The following is a 24,395-nucleotide window of genomic DNA, read 5'->3' on the forward strand; positions in this document are numbered from 1 at the left end:
CCCAGCACCTTTCTTGGAGAAAGAGTTAGGACTAAAATATCATGAGCGACCCGTACATTTTTGAAGGGCCATCCTCACCCTACCACACAGGGGAAGGTCAGAGAAAATTGGGCACACTGGGTAATCCCAGCGTCACCGGAAAAGCTAAAGCCACTGCTGTCCAGAGCCAGAATCTGTCCTAACCTCACAGGTTCTGCAGGGGTACTGGAGTCAAAGACACCTCAAGCTGGCACACTTGATGCTGCACAAATGGCCAGAGTGTAACAAAAATATAACCACACATCCATTCTTGAAACACACAAAGACACAAGCACACAATCAGACACCTCCACACCCTTATACACGTCAAAATAACACACCCACTAAGACACAAGCAGTCACACAATCTACTCACCACTATGACACACAAAGTTATGTAGTCACAGGCTCTCTACACCAACACCCACAAATGCTCCACACAGTCACACTCACACTCATTCGGGGGACACACCCAACCATTGGCACTCTATCTCATCCAGTCATAATTGAACATTCACTCTGGAGACACACACCGTTACACTCACACAAGCAAAGACACCTCACACCCACATACATAGCACCGCATGCTGTCACACAGTCACCATTTCTAACACACACACACACACACACACACACACACACACACACACACACCAAGGGACACCACTGGGATGCATATGCAGTGGCACTGCACAGTAGTAGGCGCAAAGCAATTGCACACAGTACCACCACAGCCAGTGTCACACAACCAAAACCATACACCCCCCTAATAGACATTCAATTGTAACCATAAAGACACTGCACCGGTCACAGATTAACAACTATACTCACACCCTCGGGAACAAGGCGTACAGGCACACAGAAACAACAGGGACACACGCAGTATCATTCCCACAGTCACAAGGACCGCACACCCCAATATACAGCATCACACAACATGCACAAAAACAACCTGACACACACCCTGGAGACAGGCGGTCACAACTACACACTCCCAGGCACACACACAGCCACAAAGACATTCTGGATCGCGCATCCTCGGCCTGCTCCCGCCTGCGCGCACAGACCCAAGCTCCGGACACGCCCCGTCCCCGCCCCAGACTCCCAGACCCCTCACCTTCTGCCTCCCCTGGTCGCGTCCGGGTCCTTGCGGAGCTAAAGATCTCTACACTACGTTGAGAGATGTAACGTCGGGTCGCTGGGGACTCTGGGACACGTAGTCCACAGCCACACCAGCCACGGACAAGATGGCGTCTTCTTACCTCTGAGTCTGCGCTCGGCTCGTTTTGACACGCACTCGGGAGGCTTAAAAGGCTGTCAGACCTCCCAGCAGGCTCGAGCTCATGTGACTCCAAGGAAGGTCTACTCAGAACAGCCCTGTAATCAGAGGAGGAGAAAGCCAAGTTCAGCGTGAGGGAGACAGATACAGAGAGACAGAGACAGACAGAGTCGACCAGCAAAGCCTTAAGGGAAATGTAGTTCAAGGCCAGGACAGCGAAGTTGCTGGTAATAGAAGGTAATCACGTACCAGCCGGGGCCTGGCTGCAGTGGCCACGCCGGGCTGCGCCGCGGAGACTTCTGGGAGCGCTCGCCCGCCCTCGGAGTGCGCAGGCGCAGTGTACCGAGTGGACATTTTGGTCTTTGTCCGCGGGTCAGTACTGCCCAAGGGTCCACGTGGCGCGAAAGTAGGAGGTGGGATTTGGGCATTTTGGGTCGGTCGGGCCGGGGAGGTTGAAGGGAAGGATTCCTGATCTCTAGGGGTGCGGCGCAGGGGTGGGGAGTGGGTTTAGGAGTTTCTGGCCTACGTGTGAGGCGGAGGTGGGGGCCTCTGAAGAGGGTTTGAGCGTGCGTGACCCTGACTTTGACTGCAGAGTTTGACCCGATGTTTGGAATTGTTGAGTGAATATGAAACTGTGCAGGATTGTGTGTGGTTGCGCCTAAGGAGATGTCAGAGATCAGCATAGAGGTATAACGTTTGAGCCGCACTTCCCTTGTCGAAAGTGCTGATAATGTTAACGGTGCCATCTTCCTGTAGCATCTACCGTATTTGAAAATTTGAAGAAGGGAAAAAAAAAGCTCGGTAGTGAATAATGTAAAGACGGATTTTTCTATAAAAACGCATTTCTTTTAAATTGGGATAGAATGCAAATAATCGTGACTTCTTTCTTTCTTTTTAATACAAAAATATTTCTAAGGTACTTTTTGTTATGGGGTGTCTGCTTCAGACTGTCTCAGATACCCTCATCTTTGAGGTACTTTAATAGGGCCGTTAGGCGAAGCCCTAGACTATATAGCGTTACGCTTTGGAAAGCAGCGTTATACAACGCAGAAAACCCAGGATTAGGGAATCAAGGGTTATAGGTTAGGCACAGATAAACCTCATTTTTTGAAGAAAACTTAATTGTTGCAATGTTTATCCATGAAACTGGACGAAATCCTAGGTGTCCTAATTCCTTAACGAGTCAAGGAATTCTCGGTTGTAAGAATTTTGTGAAGTAACGGAGAAAACTACTTCTGTTTGCTAAAATGCTATTTCTAAGGAAATCACCCTCAGTTGTCTTTCACATTGTTTAAAATAATAAAAAGAGTTAAATAAAGCGATTGAATACCAAAGTATGGACAGGTTTGGGAATTAGGTAAGCTGATTCTACACTAAATAGGGAAAAATGGACAAGCTACAATAGCCAGTAAAAGTCTGAAAGAGAAAATCGGTGGGGACCCAGCTGTAACACATTTTAAAATATAAAGCCTCCGATATTAAGATAGTATTGGTATTGGCAATATCTATAATAACTACAAACTTATTTTCTTTTTGACCTAACTATTTCATATCTGGAAATTAATCCCAGAAATGTATCTTCATTTGCATGAAACAATACAGGTATGCCGTTGTTCATTGCAGAAATGTTTGACCTAGAAAAAGAAACAGTTCATACCCAGCAGTAGGAGATTGGTTTAATAAAACTATGGTACATTTGTACAACAGAATAATATGCAACTCTACAAAAGTATGAGGAGGAAGCTTTCTGTATACGACACTGAAGTAACTCCAGAATGTATTGTTAAGTAAAACAAAGCAAGGTGTGGAATGTAGAGTTTTTTTCATTTGGAGTAAGAAAGAAGGTAATAAGAATATATATTTGTAATTGTATTTCCATTAAAAAACTCAAAAGATACGTAAGAAACTGATAAAAGTGGCTATCTGTGTTGGGGATGGGGGAGGCACCTGGGATAGGGCGAAGGCAAATAACTTTTTTCTAACTCTGTGAATGTAGTTTATATTCTAAAATTATTATTATTTTTTAAAAGGAGAACATAGGCTGTGGAGCCAGACATCCTGTGTTAACTCCTTACTCTGCCACTTTGTAGCTTGGTGACCTTAGGCAGGTACCTAAATCTTGTGCCTCATTTGGTCATCTAGTAAGACAGAGATAATAATATTATTTGGTTCACAGGGTGGTTGTGCAGATCAAGAAGTTAATACATGTAAAGTTCTAAGAATGGTGCCTGGTATGTAGTAAGTACTTGATAAATGTTAAGTAGTAGAAGTATTACTATCTGCAAAAAAAATACTTCCTCAGAAATAATACAGCCATTTGTACTATTTCTGATAGAAATTTCTGAAGGAGTGGACTGTGTAGACGCACTTTTCTTATTTCCATATGTTAAAACTTATTTTTTAAATTCTTTTGGACACTTTTTTAACTGGAATGAGCAAGTTAGATCTATTGTGCTCAAGTTATATTCATCTTTAGACTAAAAACTCATTGCTACATCCACCATCAGACTTGTCCTTTGATTTCTATGATGGTTACTTCCACATGGTTCTAATTGAGAATCTCATAATATATATATATTTTTTTTCAATTTCAGTTGTGACTCATTTTTGGCCAGCATGCATCTTATCGAATATACTTCAAATTACATCACAACAGGAGAGACATACTATGTGGCTGGCCTACCATTAGTGATTTCTCTTTAGACCAAAATGTAATCTGTGTGGTTTTACTTTGGTCCATTGCTTATCCATCACTTAATGGATTGTTTTAACAACAATAAATAATTCTTGGCTGAATCAATAATATTTATGAAGCTTGTAAAGTTATGCTTTTCCAGTCTTTTCATTCCTTTTACATTTATTTGATTATTATCTCAAATTGTATCAAATTTTTCTTTGCTTTTTCTTTTTTAAGCATCATTTTAAAGTTGTAGATTTAGGGCTGGCCAGTGGCTCACTTGGGAGAGTGTGGTGCTGATAACGCCAAGGCCACGGGCTCGGATCCCTATATAGGAATGGCCGGTTAGCTCACTTCAGAGAGCGTGGTGCTGACAAGCTGACAAAACCAAGTCAAGGGTTAAGATCCCTTACTGGTCATCTTTAAAAAAAAAAAAGAAAAGTTGTATAGATTTAGTGTGTTATAATTAACCACTCTAGTTTTCTCTCTGATGGCAGAGGATGCTTTTTCAAGCCAACTCTTGTCTCATTTTGACTTGACATCATTTATCTTTGAAAGCTTTTTTGTATTCAAGGCTCACCTCATACCTTCCCTCCCAGATCTGGAATTGACCATTTATCCAAGGAGCTCTGGTTCCTTTTATTGGTGAATGGTATTGGAGAACAAGATTTAGGGTATGTTCATTGCCTAGGGATAACATTGTTTCAAGGCCATTTTAAATGGCAGAGCTAGAAATTCATATTTTAAAAAAGCATGAATCTATATTAGCATTCCTAATTTAGTTTAAATGGTATAATATTTTTGCCTAATTTCTTATCTCCTAATTGTATTTTATAGTAAAAAATTTGAAACAAAGTAGCATAAGTACTTTTTCTTCGCTTTATCTCGCAATATAAAGAAAATGGTCTCAAAATAACAATACTGATAGTAGTAACCATAAACGTGGTGTAACATTAAAATTTTCTTCAGTATATTTAATATGTGTAGCTATTTTTATTCTTAGAATGCATCTCACTAAGGATGAGTACTCAAAGTTTTCTGTTCTAAAGTCATTTGAAATCCTTTCTCTGAGGAATTACTAAGTTAATATACAGTTGGGTTCATTTGTTCCAATTTGTTTTCAGGGTAAGGGACTACTTTTTAAAAAATGAATTTGATTACTTCAAAAAAGTTAGTGATGCATTTCTGTGATTCAACAAAAATACATCTCACAGAGATGTCTCATCTCATTCTTCTCCCCTCCCCAATTACAATCTTCTTCCAGTGTAGGTATAGTTCCTTGTTTCTTTGTTTCTTGTTTATCCTTTAAGTGGGCTATTTTTGTTTGGTCACTAGTGTATATTTCTTCTTCAGTTCTATTCCTCATCTTTCTTATATAAAAGATAGCATACTGTGTACACTTTCTATACCTCACTTTCTTCATTAACAGTATGTCCTGGAGATGGCCCTTCTTAATTCTTTTTTTTTTTTTCTTTTTAACTGCTGTATTAATAAGATCCATTGTGTAGATGTACCATAATTGATTCAGTTAATCCCCTGTTGTTGGATATTTGGATTATTTCCAATCTTTTGCTGTTACTAACAGTGCGATTGTGATATTGTGAAAATATGTATTTGGTCTTTATCCCTGTCTTCTGGCATACAACTCCTTAAAATCTCCAGAGTGCTATCTTTTCATATGCTAATGAGTTAACTCATTCGGCTGTTCACCTGAAAGACTAAGGCATAACTTTCAACCCCATCCCCCTACCTCCAACCAGGGGACGTGGGGCAAAGGTTAAGTTGATCTCCAGTGGCCAGTGACTTAATCAATCATGCCTATAGTGAAACCTCCATAAAAACTAAAGAGGCCTGGGTTCAAAAAGCTTCAAGGTTGGGCCGAGCCCGTGGCGCCCTTGGTAGAGTGCGGCGTTGGGAGCGCTGCAACGCTCCCGCCGCGGGTTCGGATCCTATATAGGACTGGCTGGTGCACTCACTGGCTGAGTGCCCGTCACGAAAAGGACAAAAAAAAACAAAACAAAAAAAACCAAAAAAGCTTCAAGGTAACTGAACACCTGGAGGTTCCTGGAGGGTGGTGCGACCCTTTTCCCATACCTCACCCTTTGCATCTCTTCATCTGTATCTGTTATAATATTCTTTATAATAAATGGGTAAATGTAAGTAAGTCTTTCCCTATTCTCTGAGCTGCTCAGCAAATTAATCGAGCCCAAGGAGTGGGTGGTGAGAACCCTAGTTGATAGCCAGTAGGTCAGAAACCCAAGTACAACAACCTGGAGCTTGCGATTGACATCAGAAGTGGGGGCAGTCTTGTGGGACTGAGCCCTACTGTGGAAGCTGACACTATTTCCAGGAAGATAGTGTTGAAATTGAGTCAGAGGACACTCAGATGCCGTCTGCCGCAGAATCGCTTGCTGGTGGGGAGAAATCACACATTTGGTCACAGAAGCCTGTCTTGTGCATTGATTGTCACAGAGTAAGAGTAGAGGAAAAACGCGCTTTGGCTGTTTGTTTTTTTTCCCATTCACAGCAGTAATGAGTAATTTTTAATCTGTGTCATTTTGTATTTACACAGGAGAATCTACAAAGTAGATTGCTACAAGTGGAATTGCCCAGTGGGTAAGTACTTACACTCCCACTAACAATGTGCTAGGTACCTTTCTCCTTTGAATCTCACCATCAGAGTGTAGTATTGAATATTTGATTTTTTGCCAAAGGCATAAGTGAGAATTGGCGTCTCATTGTAGGGTGTTTTTTTTGTTTTTTTAAAAGATGACCAGTAAGGGGATCTTAATCCTTGACTTGGTGTTGTCAGCACCACACTCTCCCAAGTGAGCTAACCAGCCATTCCTATATAGGGATCCAAACTCCTGGCCTTGGTGTTATCAGCACCACACTCTCCCTAATGAGCCACGGGCCTGGCCGTACTGTAGGTTTAATTTACATTCCTTGTTATGAGTGATGGTGAGTATCTTTTTACATGTTTATTTATTTATTTTTTTTGTCTTTTTCGTGACCGGCACTCAGCCAGTGAGTGCACCGGCCATTCCTATATAGGATCCGAACCCGCGGCAGGAGCGTCGCTGCGCTCCCAGCGCCGCAGAGCTCGGCCCTCTTTTTACATGTTTAAAGGGCCATATGTATTAATCTAGGAACTGTTCATATTCTTTTCCCCATTTTTCTATGGGGTGTCTTTTCCTTCTAGGAGCTAATGATACATTAGAAAGGTTAATGTTCAGGTCACGGGTTCAAGCCCCTATATAGGAATGGCTGGTTGGCTCACATGGGAGAGCATGGTGCTGACAACACCAAGTCGGGGGTTAGGATCCCCTTACTGGTCATCTTTTTTAAAAAAGAAAAAATAAATAAATAAAAATAAAACCATGCAGAATCAGGGTTTTTGAAATTTTTATTAAAATGAAATTATATAGTTAATTTTAATACAAATTAAAAAATTATATAGTTAGAGTCATTGATCTTTTCATTTATGGTCATAGTCAGAAAGCCTTTTCCACTCCTAAGTTTCCACTCATGTTTTCAGATTCTTACAAGGTTGTAGTTTTTATATGGTCTCATTTTTATAATTATATTTTTAATCCATTTAGAGCATATCCTGGTGTATGCTATCAGGTATATCTTTTTCCAGTTGGCTATCCAGTTCTTCCAACACCATTTATTAAAAGGTCTTATCATTAGTATTTTGAGATGCCACTTTGACCATATGCTAAGTTCTCACATATATTTGGTGTGTTTCTGGATTTTATATTCTCATCCATCTTCCAGTCTGCATTTACATACCAATATTCATCTTTTTATTATTGAGGCTTTATAATTGTGTTTTAATGTCTGGTATAGCTTGTCTCCTCTTATCATCCTTTTTAGTTTTCTGACTATTTTTGCTTGTTTATTTTTCTGTGTAAACTTTAAGATCAGCTTGTCTAGTTCCAGAGGGGAAAAAAAGAACTTGTTATTTTGGGGGGACTGCATTAAAATTTAAATTTATAACTTAGAGGATAGGGACTTTTTTTGTTGTTAAATATTCCTACCTGTGTACATGATATGTGTTTTATTTGTTCTGATTTCTTTTTGGGTCGTCTGGGGGTGCTTTAAAATTTTCTTCATGTAGGTTTTAATTACTTCTTACTAAATATATTTCTAGATATTTTCTTTTACGTTGCTATTATGAATAGAGTCATTGTTGGTATATGTGAAGCTTATTGATTTCTCTATATTAATTTTATTCCCTGCTTAACTTACTGAATTATTTATAATTATATTAACTAATAATTGTGGGCTGGCCAATTATCTCAGTTGGTTAGAGCATGGTGTTATAACACCAAGGTCAAGGGTTTGGATCTCCATACAGGTCAGCCATCAAAACAAAAATAATAATTGAGGCAAGGGCATTCTTATCTATTTAGACTTTAATAGAAATTTCTCCAGTGTTTTTATATTAGATAAGATACGGGTTTTTGTAGTCAAATACAGATTATTATTACCTATATATTAGCCATGCTGCCTGGGTCTCTGGGGAAGTGAGTAGAAACAAAAAGTTTTAAGGCTGTGGCCACTACTATACCCCGGATATAACAACCAGTAAAGACCATTTTAATTAAGGAAGTAAAAATCCCCCAAACTGTGTGTTACTGCAGTCCTAAACAAAAAAATCAAATGGAACAAAAAATAAGATGTCCATTTCTATTCTGTTTTTTTGTCCATTTCCTCTTTTTGGGTGACCCTTTCTTTACTCATTTTCTCTTTTTATCTTTTGCGTTCTTTTTATATCTTTGCTTGCTTCTTAAAGTTTTTATGTCTTAAGTTCATTTTATGTTGTGTTTCAATTTTCATCTACTTTGTGACAATAATAGTCTTCAGATGAATTTATTTAACTATTGGAAAATTATGCTGTTCATTTTCACCATTTCTCTTATAGTATCCTTATGTAGACAGAGAAATTATTTTGTGTTATTCATGTTTGTGTGAGATAGATTTTCCTAGACAAGTACCAGGTAAAAGCAGACAATCTGTGACTAAAAAAAAAATGTACTCTGTGTCTCAGAGCTCACTCACGTGCCTGTTCTGCTCTTTCTCTAGCTCATTGGCCCTAACTTTGTTGACACTGACTTCTATCTCCAGCCCTGTTTCTCATAATTCTTCACAGTACTTGTCTTTCAGGATGATGCAATCTCTGAAAATTGCTAAATCTGGCATTTCTGGACACCCCACTCCCAAGTACTTTTCAAGCCCACTCTTTTTGTTTTCCCTGTAGTCCTTTTTTGTTTAATCTAGGTCCTACTTTCATCAGTTTCCTCTTAGAAATGAGGGCGCCTCATTCTGTAAGAAAATATTAGCTACATATTTCTGGACTTTTCAAGTCCTTACAGTCCCCTTAGCGTTCTTCCTGAAGCTTCTTTGCAACTTCCTGTTTAGACCTCTTCTTTGGATCTGGACTAGATTTTTGTCTCTCCCTAGTTTTATTGTTCATTAGTAGGCTCGGTTACGACAGTTCCCTGAGAATGGATATTTGCTTGTTATTTAGTGAGTTCTGTTACTTCAAGGACTTCTCCTTCTTGTTAAACTTACCACACTATTGTGGTTCCAACACTGCTTCTGCTATTTTGGAAGTTTAGGGCGACACTTACACATAATTTAGAATTAATATTATTTTCTCTCTACTACGTTCTAAGGGTGTTGTGTATGGATTCACTGGTTTCCCCTCACTCCCCTGGTCATTTTTGATGTTGTGTTGTATGGTTTTCAGTAGAAATACTTGAAAAATTCAAAACCAAGCAGCCGTCATGCTCCTTTGAAACCTTTCCTTGCATCTTTGACTGTTGGCGTTCCTTGACCATCTTCACATACTTTATATATATTCTCTATAATCAGTCACAGTAGTATTCTACCTGTATCTTCATCAGCAATGATATTCTGACAACTAGCAAATTCCTATTTCCATTCTAGGCCTATTCCGAGCTCCTGATATATATATCCAACTACCTAATGGATATATATATCTGTCTGCATGTTACTCAGAAACCTGACACTCTGAATGTACAGAATATTGATCTTGATTTTCCTTCTTCAGATTGCTTCCAGCCAACTCACCCTGTCATGTTTCTCTCTGTAAGTCTTCTATCTCTGCTATGCCTCATTACTGATTGATGACCAAGCTTTTTAAACACACAGAGTAGAAGGGTGTGTATGTGTGTGTGTGTGTGTGTGTGTGTGTGTGTGTGTGTGTGTGTGTGTCCGTGTGTGTGTGTGTCCGTGTGTGTCCCGTAAGGGGGACCGGCCATCCCTACATAGGATCCAAACCTGCGGCCTCTGCGCTCTCAGCGCCACTGCGCTCCCAGCGCCGCACTTTCCCGAGTGAGCCACAGGGCTGGCCCTGCATTCCTCTCTTCCTTCCTCCCTCCTTCCCTCCCTTGCCAGTACAAGGATTGAACCCTGGACCTTGGTGTTATCAGCATTATCCCAAACCAAGCTAACCAGTGAGCCCTCCTAGTAATGTTCTTTATTGATTTTTTCAGAAATGTTTTTCGAATGAATGGATGAACCTACATTTACGGGACATTTCTAATGTGACATAGTTTCACTCAGAGTGAAACAAGGTAAATATTAGGACTCCAGAAAACTTTTGAGTTTTTAATTCCTGAATGCTGTCAGAACAACTTCCTACACGTTAGTCCCATGTGGTTTAGTTCCGATAGGCATATGTTGCTATAATCTAAGATAAGAATATTGAATTCATCCAGGAATAAGGGCCATAGTTAAAATCCTCTCAAGAACTTGTGTAGGAGTGTGGTGCTAGAGAACAATAGCAATTAGTCATGCAAGGCATGAACAGCTTCCTACGTAAGTCAGGTTCTGAAAGTTAATTCTCCCTTTCTTCCTCCATTTCTGGTTGTGTGGAGACTTGAAATGGTTTAATGAGTATGGCTTTGAAATTCAGTTTGAGATTCAAGTAGTCCTTGTTCCTTTGCCCACTCGATTGTGTGTGCTTTCATCCCTAAGGCAAAGGGGTCACTATTTTGTTCTATTTCACAGGGCTGCTTCCATGTGCGTCCTTGGAAACTGTGTCTTCCTCATCCTTCAGAAGGTCTGAAGGCCCCAGGGCTCAGTCCGGGTTCTAGAACAGCACTTTAGCCCCAACATTAACATTGTAGTGCGTGTCATTTCCCCAGTAGCAGGTTACAAAGTGACCAAACTGTATATGATTCTCCATTGAAGCAAGAAGACAAACTGGGTGGTGGAGAAAGAAGTGGAAAAGGAAGTCTGTCCAGGTGAGTGAATGACAGGCAGGTCACAGTTGGTCAGTCAACATTGACACCTCTAAAATGCTTTTAAGGATGTTTGCTTACAGGCCCTAATCTTAGAGAATCACTTGGCGTGAATGTCTTAAGATACCTGAATGACATTTCCAATCATCATTTTTTTCTGTTTCAGTACTCCTTTCATCAGATTCTATAGTGGCAGTTGCCCCTCCTATCTTTGTTCTGATGTCAGCACTCGGTACTTCATTTGTATGCCTCTGGTGTGATCTCCTTCAGTCTCGTATCGTTTCATATCCCCCTATGTGTACAGATTCCTTTCCTCATGTATTGTCCTTTATAAGTCTTAGTCTTTACATATCATTTGATAATTAGGTTCCTTTTTATTACTTATCATTTTCTCTCATTCTTTCAGTGATTAAATGCCTTAGAATTATATTTTACTTCTGTGGTCATACTTCCCTTATTACCCACCTCCCCCATCACGGATCAACAAACCCCTCTGCCCCCATATACCTCTTTTATCATAAGTTGCTGCCTTTCTGCTACTTTTGTGTGTGTATGTATGTATGTATGAGTATATATTTGTTTTTTAATATAGCATGTGAACTTGTAAAAAAATTTTGAACATCAAAATGAACAAAAAGTCTCTTCTCACCTCTGACCCTTAGATCTACAGTTTCTTTTCAAAGATGCAGTCACTTTTAAGAGTTTCACAAGTATCCTTCTCGAGGTAGTCTGTGAACAAACCAGCGTATGTTATGTATCTATGCTGCAGATATGTGTACATAAGCCCTCATTTTTCCTTTTCATATAAATTGTTGTATATTATATATTCTCTTGTGTACATAGTTTTTTTCTTAGTGTGAATTTTTTGTCAACACATAATTTATTTAACCTGTCTCCTACTAATGGACATTTAGGTTTCCAGACTTGTGCTATTGAAGACACAAGTATGTATACTTGTTTATATTTGCTTTGCAAAGATGTGCAGATACAACCATATAATAATTTACTCTTAAGTGGAAATGCTGGGTCAAAGTTAGGTTTATAAATTTGATTGAAATAGGCACATTACCTTTAGAAGAAGTAAACCAATTTACTCTTCCACCAACATGTATATTCATATATTCAACAAGTACTTATTGAACAATATGTATTAGGTACCATTTCAGGTACTAGGGAAATGTCAACCATCAAAATGGTCAAAAATTCCTCCCTCTGAGGGATTATGTTGTAATTGGGAAAGACAGACTATGTGTAACAAGTAAAAAAATATATTCCATCACATGGTGATAAGTGTTATGGAGAAAATAAAGCAAGGAAAACTTTTCTAGGTAGGGCCAGCTGGGAGTTGTAATTTTAAATAAGTTGGTTAGGGAAAAGTCTCACTGAGTGACATTTGAAAAAAGATCTGAAGAGTTGTGAGAGTGGGACATGCAGTATGTGGTGGCAGAACATTCAACCAGAAGTAACAAAATGTGTTAAAAGCCCTAAGGCAGTGGTTGGCTGGTTGCTCAGATGGTTAGAGCATGGTGTTGGTAACACCAAGGTCAAGGGTTCAGATCCCCTGCTGCCAAAAAAAAAAAAAAAAAACCTAAGGCGGGAACTTGCAGTCCTGTTCAAGGAATAGTGATTAGGGCAGTAGGCTGGAACAAAATGAGCCAAAGGGAATAAGAGTTTGGTTAGGTAACAGGTTAAATCACAGGTGTTGGCCTTTATCGTGAGTGACTTGGGAGACCATCAGAGGGTTTTGAGCTAAGTATTGATAAGATCAGAATTAAATTTGGAAAGGAATAATTGGTCTGCTGTAGAGAAAAAAAGGAATAAGGGCCTAAGACTTGGACATTAATTGGAGGCTATTGCAGTAATTCAGGTGAGAAAGTTATGGTGCTTTAGTGACAAGTAGTCAGATTCTTAAGGAATAGCTGATAGATTGAATGTGGGTTATGAGAGAAAAATGAGTCATTGATGACTCCAAGGTTTAGAATAACTGGAATAAAATGGGTTACCATTTACTGAGATAGGATGACTAAAGGTATTTTGGGAGATTAAGAGTTTTCTTTGGGGCCGGCCCGTGGCTCACTCGGGAGAGTGCGGTGCTGAGAACACCAAGGCCCCGGGTTCGGATCCCATATACGGATGGCCGGTGTGCTCACTGGCTGAGCGTGGTGCTCACAACACCAAGTCAAGGGTTAAGATCCCCTTACCGGTCATCTTTAAAAAAAAAAAAAAAAAAAAAAAAAGAGTTTTCTTTGGGGCTTGTTCATTATGACATGTCTGTTGATTATGTGAGTGCATATTCAAGTGGATGGTTAGATATACAAGTCAGGAATTTAGGGACATAGAAAAGTGTGACCTCATCTGTCAGCTATACTTTTTTTTTTTTTTTAAAGTAACTCCTTTATTTTTTTTTTTATTTTTTATTTTTTTATTTTTTTGTCTTTTTCGTGACCGGCACTCAGCCAGTGAATGCACCGGCCATTCCTATAGAGGATCCGAACCCGCGGCGGGAGCATCGCTGCGCTCCCAGCGCCGCACTCTCCCTAGTGCGCCACAGGCTCGGCCCTGTCTGCTATACTAATAGGCTGCTTTATTCAAGGATGAGGTCTCTGCATTTCCTTGCTCAGCCCTATATTCCTTTCCATTCAGGGATGCCAGTGGATTCATCAAGTCTCTTTCAGCCAGCCTACGTTCCTGGGTTCTGTTGTTGCAAACAAGGAGCTGTGATTTGGCCCTTGAGGCTATGCCTTATGTTTTGGAGAGCACTGAACAGCTGTGGCAGTTGCCTACTCACATCCTTTCTCATATGATTTTAGAATTATGGCTACTTCCTACTCTTATCAACTGTTTTTGGGTTTGTTGTTTTGTTTGTTTGTTTATTTTTTTCTCCTTCACAAGACATAAAAAGTGGGCAGAGATGTCTTCTGCCATCTTAGAAGAAAGGATCTATTTGTTATGTTTGAATCATCTGTCTGGGAATTCTCTCTTTACTTCTGCTTGCTTGGTACTTTGATGACTTGCGATGTTGCTTTATCTAAGTTGTTTCCTCATCTTTCGCTTTTATCTTTTTTCACCTTAATCCCTCCTCTTACTGTAGGTGGCTTCTAGAACCCCACATTCTGCCTTTCCTCCTTCCCTTTATAAATTCATTCCTGGAAAGTTCTCAACTCTTCTGAAGTTTAGAAGTAACTTTTTCTATAATGTCAGTTCCTACTTTGGCACCTCCAGCCTTTCTGTCTCTTGCACCAGAATTTTACCTGTTTACAGGACAGGTAGCTGTTTGACTAATTTCACTCTCATTGTGTCAGACAGTGAAATCATTAATATCCTACCCAACTTAGAAATTTCATTCCATTATTTTGAGGTCATGAAATCACCTCAAACAAGTTTCTAATGTCTGGATTATTTCTTTTCTCATGATCCTTGTGATAATGGTCAGTCATGCCTTTAAAAAGATACACTTCAGTCTACTCGAGAGAACATATGAATCATATGATTATGAATCATATGATTATGAATATGAACATATTTCTTTCCCTCTAAAATTTTTTGAACCTTGGCCTTTGATTATGAAATGTTGTTTATCCAGGTTCTATTTATCATTTAAATTTGAATTCAGTTTTCATTACAATGTTTCTGTTACTTCTACCTTTTTTGATCTCCCCTCTGATTTCTCATTCTACTTCACATTTTCTAGAGAAACACAAAAGTCCTGAGTAAATCATATCTTACTTGTTTTTATATTTTGGTGTTTGCAGTCTATATTATAAACCTGTTCACAGGAAGGCCCATGTTTTATTCCTGTAAGCAGTTTTGAGTACACTTGAGGTGCTGTTAAATAATCTGTGAATTATTGTTGTGGAAGGATTGTTATTAATCAATTTTTCTTAAGTTTTTTTTCTTTGTGAACATTTTCAGACATTAAAAACATTGAAAGAATAGTACAACGATCTCTTATATACCCACCATGTAGATTCAGTAATTAATATTTTGCCATGTTTTTGTGTGTCTATCCATGTGTGTATTTTGTATGCTGAAACATGACACTTCATTCTAAAAATTAAGTATGCCTTTTCTAAAAATAATGAGACCCGTCCCCACAAACCAAAATACTGTTACCACATCTTAGAAGATTAACCATATTGCCCTAATATTATAAACTATACAGTTCATATTCATATTTTTCCAGTCATCCCCAAAATACTTTTTATGGTATTTTTTAATTTCAGGATTCAATCAAAGTTCAAGCTTTGCATTAGTAATTGTTTTTTTAGTCACTGTAAAATTTAAACTTTCTACCCCTCATCTTGTACCGTTTTTCCCCCAGTAATGTTGGGGGAGTGATATTGCCCCCAGTATTTAAAAAATATATAGTGTTGGCCATTCAAAGAAAAGATTAGAGCCATTAATGCAGTCCAGCACCTCAGGTTATAGACAGGATATTAAGACTTAGCTACATGCAGGTTTGGGTTTAAAAATATTTTGTGTGAAACACTTATTTTACGAAAAGTGAATCTGATTGTGATAGAAGTCCAGTGAAAGAGGTTTATAAAAGACAAAATTGGAGAAGTCTTTTAAGAGTATGTTCCTGGAGCTGCTTCCAGGAGAATCTATAGATTCTAAAAAGGTTAAAAGATAGGAAGGGTTAGGCTAAGCCAAAGAAGGACATGCGGAACATGATATGCATAATTGTGACTCACTGATTACACATTTAACATGCTTGGCCTGCTCTTCTTCAGGGCCTGTGTACTCAACCTGAGCTTAGAATGCTCTTCTTCCTCATATCTCTAAGGATCGTTCTCTTCCTTCCTTCCTGTCTTGAACATGATTCACCCCGTCTAAATTTAAACTCTTAAAAAAAAAAAATTTTAACTCTACTCCTTCCCTCGTTTTTTTCTTAGCACTTAAAACTTAAACCATCTCCTTGTGTATCTCTTGTCCACTAGAATGTAAACGTTATCAGGGCAGGGAATTTTGCTAATTTTCTTCAATAGTATATATCCCTGGAGCCTAGAACTATGTCATGCACGTAGTAAGGAGACAAAAAAGTATTTCTTGAATAAATAATGAGAAATATTTTGAGCAGCTCTTCTCAAACTTTTAGTCTCAGAAACCCTTTAGTCTTTTTTTTATAATAGCTTTATTGAGATATAATTGACATAACATAAAATCCATCCTTTTAAAGTGTACAACTCAGGGGCTTTTAGTATATTCACAGAGTTATGCAGCCATCACCACTATCTAATTCTAGAATATTTTCAGCACCACAAAAAAAAACCCTGTTCTCATTAGCAGTCACCTTTACATTTTTAAAAATTGAGTACCCTCCAAATTTTTTATTTATATGGGTTATAGTGATATTTACTTATTTAGAAGTAAAATTGAGAACTCTTAAAAACCATTAATTTGTTTAAAAATAATAAACCCATTACATGTAAACTTAAATAACATTTTTGTAATAAAAGAAACAATTTTTCAAAATAAAAAAAATCAGAAGAGTAACATTGTTTTACATATTTGTAAATATCTTTACTGTCTCGCTTAATAGAAGACAGCTTGATCCACATATTTACTGTTGTAATGTGTTTTAATTGAAGTATAATCATGCGCTGCATAATGACATTTTGGCCCATGACAGACTGTATATACAATTGTGGTCCTATAAGCTTATAATAGAGCTGAAAAGTTCTTATTCCTTACCTGGTGAAGTAGTAGCTGTTGTAATATTGAAGTACAATGCATTACTCATGTAGGAGCAATAAGCTGTACCATACAGCACCATCTAGGTTTGTGCAAGTACTCTCTCTGATGTTCATACAAGGACAAAGTCACCTAATGATGCATAGAGAACTTGTATATCCCTCTTGTTAAGTGACATATGACTATATATGAATAAAAGTCTGGTCTCACAGAGATATGTAGTTAGAAAAGGGAGAAGTATTTTAATAGCCTTTTCAGATAATTGTGAGTAGTCTTCTTTGGTACCACAACAACACTTGACAAGTGGTAGTTTTTCAAGATAGCTGCAATGTGGAATTTGAAACTATCAAAACATTTTTTGTACTGTACTATATAAAATCCATTGGTCTGTCTTAAACTTTGAATAAATCTTAACCTATGCATGATTTTGTAACATACAGTTGTCATTTGGAAAATGTTGGGTCATTGAGTTATATAGATATTTCAAAAGTTTGCACATTTTATTATGCAATATCAAAACATCCTATTTGTTACCATCACCACCAATCTCATTAGAAAATTTTTTAAGTATTGAGAAGCAAGCTATCAATCTCATGGTGGAGGATACAGGTTTTCCAAAATTATAGCATTTGCTTGAAGACTCAAATTTTAACATTGGCAGCATATATTGTCAGTTGTTTTCCTTGAAATGATTGGCTAACTTCATTCTGTTTGAAGAAAGTACCTGCCAAATAGTACCCAAGTCTGAGTAACCAAGGTTTATAAGTCGGCTATTCTTGCAAGTAAAAATGATGGTCCATGAAAAATGGCTAGTTTAGCTCACAACTTGAATGATTGTCCGTGTTCTCTTTCTTGAGACAACCCAAGAAAGAATTGCTTATGTGCAAAATTATATTTATTTTTCATACTTTTTTCCCTTGGCTTTTCATTGAGTTCATATTAGTCACTTTTTTGCTTGTTTGCTTGCTTGGTTTTCTATATTTTACATGGATTTCCTTTGTAATTTCCTCAGAATGGTAAAAGACCTCTCAATACTAGTTTCCTTACTGTCGAATGCAATGGGTAATCTCTTCCATTCCCTCCACCCCCCCACCCCCTGCCAGAGTTACTATTGGAATTTTTGTCCTGTTCCAATCTGGACTGGACCTGGTAGTCACCTCTGATGTAGCTTTTCATCACCATTATAATGGAAATTATCTTTACTATCTTCCTAAGTTGCGTCTCTTTATGGGATCTTGTGTCTGTTGCTTTTCCTGTCTACTATTTTTGGTGGATTACATCTTCAGGTAGCATCCTGAGAGAAAGGTGCATTTTGAGATAAACTTTTGGAATATTTGCATATCTGAAAAATGCTTTTATTTGACTGTCCCACTAGATTTATAGGCTGAGTTTAGAATTTTTCTCTCAGAATTTTGTCTTCTAATTTCCCATGTTTCTTTTGAGAAAGTTGATATCATTCTGAGTCCTGTTTCATTCAGTGATACCTATTTTTTCTTTCTGAAAACATTTATAACCTCCTTATTTTCTCTTTTGTAATGTCACAGTAATGTGCCCAGGTATGGGTCTTACTCATTGTGCAGATACCAAGTGGATCCTTTTAGTTTGAAGATTCACGACTTAAATGGAGGTAGAGGGGTTTTTTTTTTGTTCTTTGAATATTTTCTCTAATCAGTTTTCTCCTTTTTCTGGAACTAATTTTACTCAGCTGTTATGTTTCCTTGTTTTATCCTCTGAATTTGTCATAAAAGCTTCAACCAGGAAATGACACTTTTTGCTTATGATCATACTTCATTGGCTAAACAAGGTATCTGGCTCTGCCTGAGTTTGCTAGGGTGAGGCAATATAATGCTTCTGGAGTAAGGAACCCCTGTTACTGGTGAATGGTAATACAGTCTACCTCATTTTCCTTTCCCCTCTTCTCACAGTCTTTCTTTCATTTAAAAATTAGGGCCACAGGGCCAGCCCATGGCTCACTTAGGAGAGTGTGGTGCTGACAACACCAAGTCAAGGGTTAAGATCCCCTTACCAGTCATCTTTAAAAAAAAAAACAACAAAAAAACGATAATAATAAAAAAAAAATTATAGGAGTTTAGGTTTACAGAAAAATTGAGCAGAAAGTACAGACAGTTCACATGGCCCTTTTTTACCTTACCCCCCCCCCCGTATCTCCTATTATTAACATCTTACATTAATGAGTGTGGTGTATTTGTAACAATTATGAACTGATATTGATATATTATTATTAACTAAAGTTTACATTAGGGTTCACTCTTTGTGCTGTCCAGATCTATAGGTTTTCCCAAAGGCATAATGTCATGTATTCACCATTATGGTATCATACAGCATAGCTTTACTGCTCTAAAAATCCTGTCTCCCAGTCTTGTCTTTTTTTTTTTCCAAATTAAAAGATCAAGATTATGTTAGTTACATGTTGCCTTTTCACAGTCTTTTCTAATTAAACTTTATTTTTGTTTCTTGCTTACAAAACCCTGTTACTGTTTTGCTTGTGAAATATCTCATAACTGTGATTGGTTTTAGGTCTTTGCTGTTGTTTGATGTGCCTTGGTTTTATTTCCTCAGAGGAGAGCTTCTTTTTTCTCTTTATTTTGATCTGTCTTTCTTGTTGGTTGGGTTCCTCGAATGTGTGGAGAATATTTGCCACCAAATCAGTATTTAACAGCGACTCTCTTAAAAGGTGTCTTTTTGTACCTGGGTACTTCTAGTTATCCATTAGGCTTCAGTGAAAAGTAAAATGCATCATCAGGGCTCCTCCCTGCAGAAGGATTACACTGCCTTAGTGTAATGAACTCAGTCATGGCCAGTTCCTTTGTTTTGGCTAATGAGCTGTGAGTACAGGTGACATTTATCATCTTGGAGGGGGCATCCTAATGAGATTTATCATGGGCCTTTCAGTTTCTCCAGAGAAGGATCCTCTTGTATCCTGCTTATCTGGTTGCAAGGTTTTAAATCCAGCTGCAGAATGGTGCTGGAGTTCTCACCATTTTATAGATAGATTTAATCTCATTGATTTCAGTATAGCACCATTCCCCTGTCATCTCATTTGCTGGAGTGTCTTTGAATATGCAGTGTCTTTGATTAAATTTCTGCAAAGAATGAACTTGCATTTCATACAAAGGAGTAGTTGATCCTTTGTCATCCTTACTGGAAGGGTATGGGTCCAACTGCATATATCTTTTTTTTAGCCACCGTCCTTCATTTCTTCTTTTGAAATACTTGATTCCCTTCCATTTCCTGAGTCTTTTTGTGATTTTGGCACAAATAACTTGCTTAACATTGGCATCCTCTTCTGTGGTACGTTTACATTATTTGACCTTCCTCAAATAATGCTCTGCTATGCATTGAAAATCTTCCATGTGCTATCTGTTATTGAAAAATTTGCTGATGTCTGTTGTGTACCAGTGTCTCCTGTATATCCTTTTTTCTTGTGAGTTTGTACCATTTTCCCTTTTCTTGTCTTTTCATGGAGTTTTGGGAGGAAGCAGTTGTTGGTTGATCTTTTTCCCTTTCTTAGGCTTCCTAGGTAGACTTTCTCATTTTTATGTGTCATCTGTTTATCCTATTGGGAAAATCTTTGTTGCTTGTTATGTAATATGCTGAATTCTTGAATGGGAAATGTTATTCTTCAAGAGTAATCCAAGCTTTGTGGACCCGTGAATGTTAATTTTCTACCCAGATATCCTCCACAAGGGTTCTCTTCTCACAATTTAGTTGGAAACATTGGTCATATAGATTCTTTCATGCTGGAAGAGGGACTACCAATGTTAATCCCAAAAACGCAGTCTGAAATTTTATTGCTCGTAATGGGAAAATTCACAAATAATAGTGATGATAGTATAAAGGTGGTATTTATTGAGTGTTTACCATGGTTCTGAGCACTTCATACACTAATTTCTTTAAATGATGGTTTTTTATACTCCATTTTAGAAGAAGCCTGAGAAAATGATGAGCAGATAGAGAGTCAACAAGACTTGGGAGGCAAGTTACATCCATCTCCAATAAAGTACAAACTGGAGAAAAAAGCAGTGAATATAAGAAAATTGGAAATATACTTCCTCTGATCTCAGACATTTCTTTTAAGGCAACACCTGTTTGAAGTTTTGAGTTTGGAGCACAATTTAGACTTACTTAATCTTAAGAGAAGTTGTGTAAGAAAGAATAATCAATTTAATAAGTGGAAATCCTTTGCCACAGCTTACTCCTTATGGTAATAACCCCCTATAAGTATAAATCAGCATGGAAATGCCTCCAGTTTAAAAAGTGTTTGTACCCCATCTGATGATCAGAGCATTTGCACTGGAGAGAAACCCTATGAATTTACTGAATGTGGGGAAACTTTTTCTCACATGTCACATCTCATTGAACATAGAAGCCATGCTGAAGAAAAACCCTATCCTTCTAAGGAATACTGAAAAGCCTTTAGCTAGATGACAAATTCCATTCAGCAGCAGAAAATTCATGCAAGAGAGAAACCAGTGAATGTAGCAACATTTCATTGAATATTAGAAAATTTATACTGGAGCTTCGAATGTACTGAGTATGATAAAATTTCCTCTCTAACCTTCATCGTTTATTCTGCACTTGCATGGTTGTACACAGAGAAGCCTTATAAATGTAAGAAATGTGTAAATATCTACAGCCAAAAGCAAATCGTCATTCATCAAAAAATTCATATTGGAGTAAAACCTTGTGAATGTGGAAAAGCTTCCATTCAGATGTCACACCTCAGTCAGCAGAGAATTTATAGTGGGGGAAACCCCTTTGCCTGTAAGGTATGTGGGAAAGTCTTCAGCCACAAATCAAATCTCACTGAGCATGAGAATTTTCATACTAGAGAGAAACCTTTTGAATGTAACGAATGTGGAAAAGCCTTTAGCCAAAAGCAGTATGTCATTAAACATCAGAACACCCATACTGGAGAGAAGCTTTTTGAATGTAATGAATGTGGGAAATCCTTTAGCCAGAAAGAAAACCTCCTCACCCATCAGAAAATTCACACTGGAGAGAAACCTTTTCAGTGTAAAGATTGTGGGAAAGCTTTCATTCAGAAGTCAAACCTCATAAGACACCAGAGAACTCACACAGGAGAGAAGCCCTTTGTGTGTAAGGAGTGTGGGAAAACCTTTAGTGGCAAATCAAACCTTACTGAGCATGAGAAAATTCACATTGGAGAGAAACCCTTTAAATGTAGTGAATGTGGAACAGCTTTTGGCCAGAAGAAGTACCTTATAAAACATCAAAACATTCACACTGGAGAGAAACCCTATGAATGTAATGAATGTGGAAAAGCCTTCTCTCAACGAACATCACTTATTGTACATGTGAGAATTCATTCAGGTGATAAACCTTATGAATGCAATGTCTGTGGAAAAGCCTTCTCCCAGAGTTCATCTCTTACGGTGCATGTGAGAAGCCATACAGGTGAGAAACCCTATGGTTGTAATGAATGTGGGAAAGCTTTCTCTCAATTCTCAACCCTTGCTTTGCATTTGAGAATACATACAGGTAAGAAGCCTTATCAATGTAGCGAATGTGGAAAAGCTTTCAGCCAAAAGTCACACCACATTAGACACCAGAAAATTCATACTCATTAAAAATCTGGAAAATGGGAAATCTTTCATCAGAAATTTACACCTCATAGTACATGAGAAAAAAATCATTCTGTAGCAAAGATCATGAATGAGGTAAACTTTAACAAATGCTAAAAAAAAAAAAAAAACCTATGGGACATCAAGAGAATTCATACTGAAGAGAAAGACATTTGTATGATAAAAAGCCTGTGCCCAACAAAAACTACAGAAAAGAGCAAAGGTAATGCTGAAACTTTAAGACACATTTCCACTAAAATTGGAAACAAAACAGATGCTTGTTATTATTGCTATCAGCATAGATCTGGAGATCTTCACCAGTATAAAAAGAAAAATAAGTTTTAAGTATTCGAAAGGAAGAGACAAAAATAGATGATCTGATCATCTACAAATAATATAAAACTCTTGTGGTATTGACTCAGCAGAGCAGAAGAGATTCCAGAAAGAGAACTATGCACTTATTAGAATTTGGAATATGATAGAAGCAGCTTCGGGAGGTGAGGAAGTAATGGCACTATGTTTTAAAGTTATTTGGAGGTAATTTGTTCTCCAAGGGAAAACAAAAAATAGACCATGAACTATACACAAAAGTAAAATCCACTGGGATTAAAAACAGGAATATGAAAAAGCTATATAAAATGATTATGACCCTGTGAGTAGGAAGACATTCCATTTAGCCAATTAAAAAATACTTTAGGACTTTTATTCATGAGTGTGTATACTTGGGAAATATGTACCAGGATATTTAGTATGGCTTGATTTGTAGTAGCCAGAAATTGGAGACAACTTAAATATCCATCAGGAACAAAATGGAAAAGTATTATGGTGGAATACTGTATATCTGTAAAATACAACAAATGAGATCCACATGTATTAACAGATTTCAGAAATAATGTCGAAGGGGAAAAATCAAGTTGCAAAATGACATAGTACAATGACATTGTAAATTTGAATTAAAACTTTGCTCACAAAATTTAGTACTATGTATTGGTAATGGATATATATATATATATGTATGTAAATGTTTTTGAAAATGGTTAGAAGGATACAGGCCAAATTCTTGACAGTGGTCGCCTGTGAAGAGTGGAGAGGGAAGGGAATGTATGGGAGGTGGGGTGGGGGTTAAAGGGGGCTCAACTTTTTATATAAACATCAATTTCTTTTAAATAAAAAAGACTGCAAGTAAAAGTTACTTATATGAAGTTACTGGTTAATTCTGGGTTGTGACATATGGATATCTTGTCTTATTTTTTGTACTTTTCTGTATTTTTAAAATTTCTCAAAACTAGTAAGAATGGGGGTGAGAATGGAAAGGAGGTTATCTGTAGAAATCATGTTATAATGGATTCATTCCCAATTAAATACTAAACTTTTTATAGAAAATATTTCTAAAATTTTATCAACAATACGTGGATGGACTTGTTCTCTATGTAATATGAAATTATCTATTTTATTAAAATTAAAAATTACAGAATACTCCAAATCCGTTTGTTTATTTTAACATGTTATGGGTATACACTATGATCTCTGTCTATACATTTCTAGCATTTTGGAGCATACCATTTGAGCTCAGAAACTTAAGAACTTCCCATTAAGTACGGATACATGCTCAGGTTTCATATAATTTGTCTTTTTAGATAAACTGAAGTTTAGGATGTCAGTTCTCCTGTCCTGCAAATTTCCATGGGAAGCAAATGCATTAAAAATTAAGTTTATGATAATTTCATTTTAAAAAGAGAGCCATTCAACTTCCTGGAGGTTCCACAATTAAGTGAGCTACATATCAGTCTTAACCTGCAGACTATTTTATTTCTCCCACTCCTTTGACGGACACACTTTTTTGT

At 37.5% G+C, this 24,395-nt stretch overlaps 2 protein-coding genes across 12 annotated transcripts in view; one reads left to right on the top strand and one right to left on the bottom strand.

Annotated features, from left to right (window-relative positions):
- ZNF565 (zinc finger protein 565) overlaps positions 1–1,523 on the bottom strand; it is a 36,888-nt gene extending 35,365 nt beyond the window's left edge. For 2 of the 4 annotated variants that reach the window (XM_063109496.1, XM_063109497.1), the window contains exon 1: positions 1,136–1,523. The gene's annotated coding sequence lies outside the window, so the exon portion shown is untranslated. The remainder of the gene's footprint in view (positions 1–1,135) is intronic. The other 2 variants (XM_063109498.1, XM_063109499.1) reach the window with 2 other exon arrangements.
- ZNF146 (zinc finger protein 146) lies at positions 1,249–24,027 on the top strand. 8 transcript variants are annotated; one of them, XM_063109502.1, is made up of 5 exons: positions 1,249–1,710; positions 6,547–6,590; positions 10,502–10,582; positions 11,019–11,254; positions 20,891–24,027. In XM_063109502.1, the coding sequence occupies exon 5, from the start codon at positions 21,679–21,681 to the stop codon at positions 22,555–22,557; it is 879 nt and encodes a 292-aa protein (XP_062965572.1). In that variant the 5' UTR covers positions 1,249–1,710; positions 6,547–6,590; positions 10,502–10,582; positions 11,019–11,254; positions 20,891–21,678; the 3' UTR covers positions 22,558–24,027. The 8 variants fall into 8 exon arrangements, with proteins under 8 accessions (XP_062965572.1, XP_062965575.1, XP_062965571.1 ...); XM_063109505.1 differs by having other exon boundaries at positions 1,249–1,669; XM_063109501.1 differs by lacking the exon at positions 10,502–10,582.
- Positions 24,028–24,395: the final 368 nt, after the last annotated feature.

The sequence above is a fragment of the Cynocephalus volans genome, chromosome 10 (assembly GCF_027409185.1).
Source record: "Cynocephalus volans isolate mCynVol1 chromosome 10, mCynVol1.pri, whole genome shotgun sequence".
NCBI lineage: Eukaryota > Metazoa > Chordata > Mammalia > Dermoptera > Cynocephalidae > Cynocephalus > Cynocephalus volans.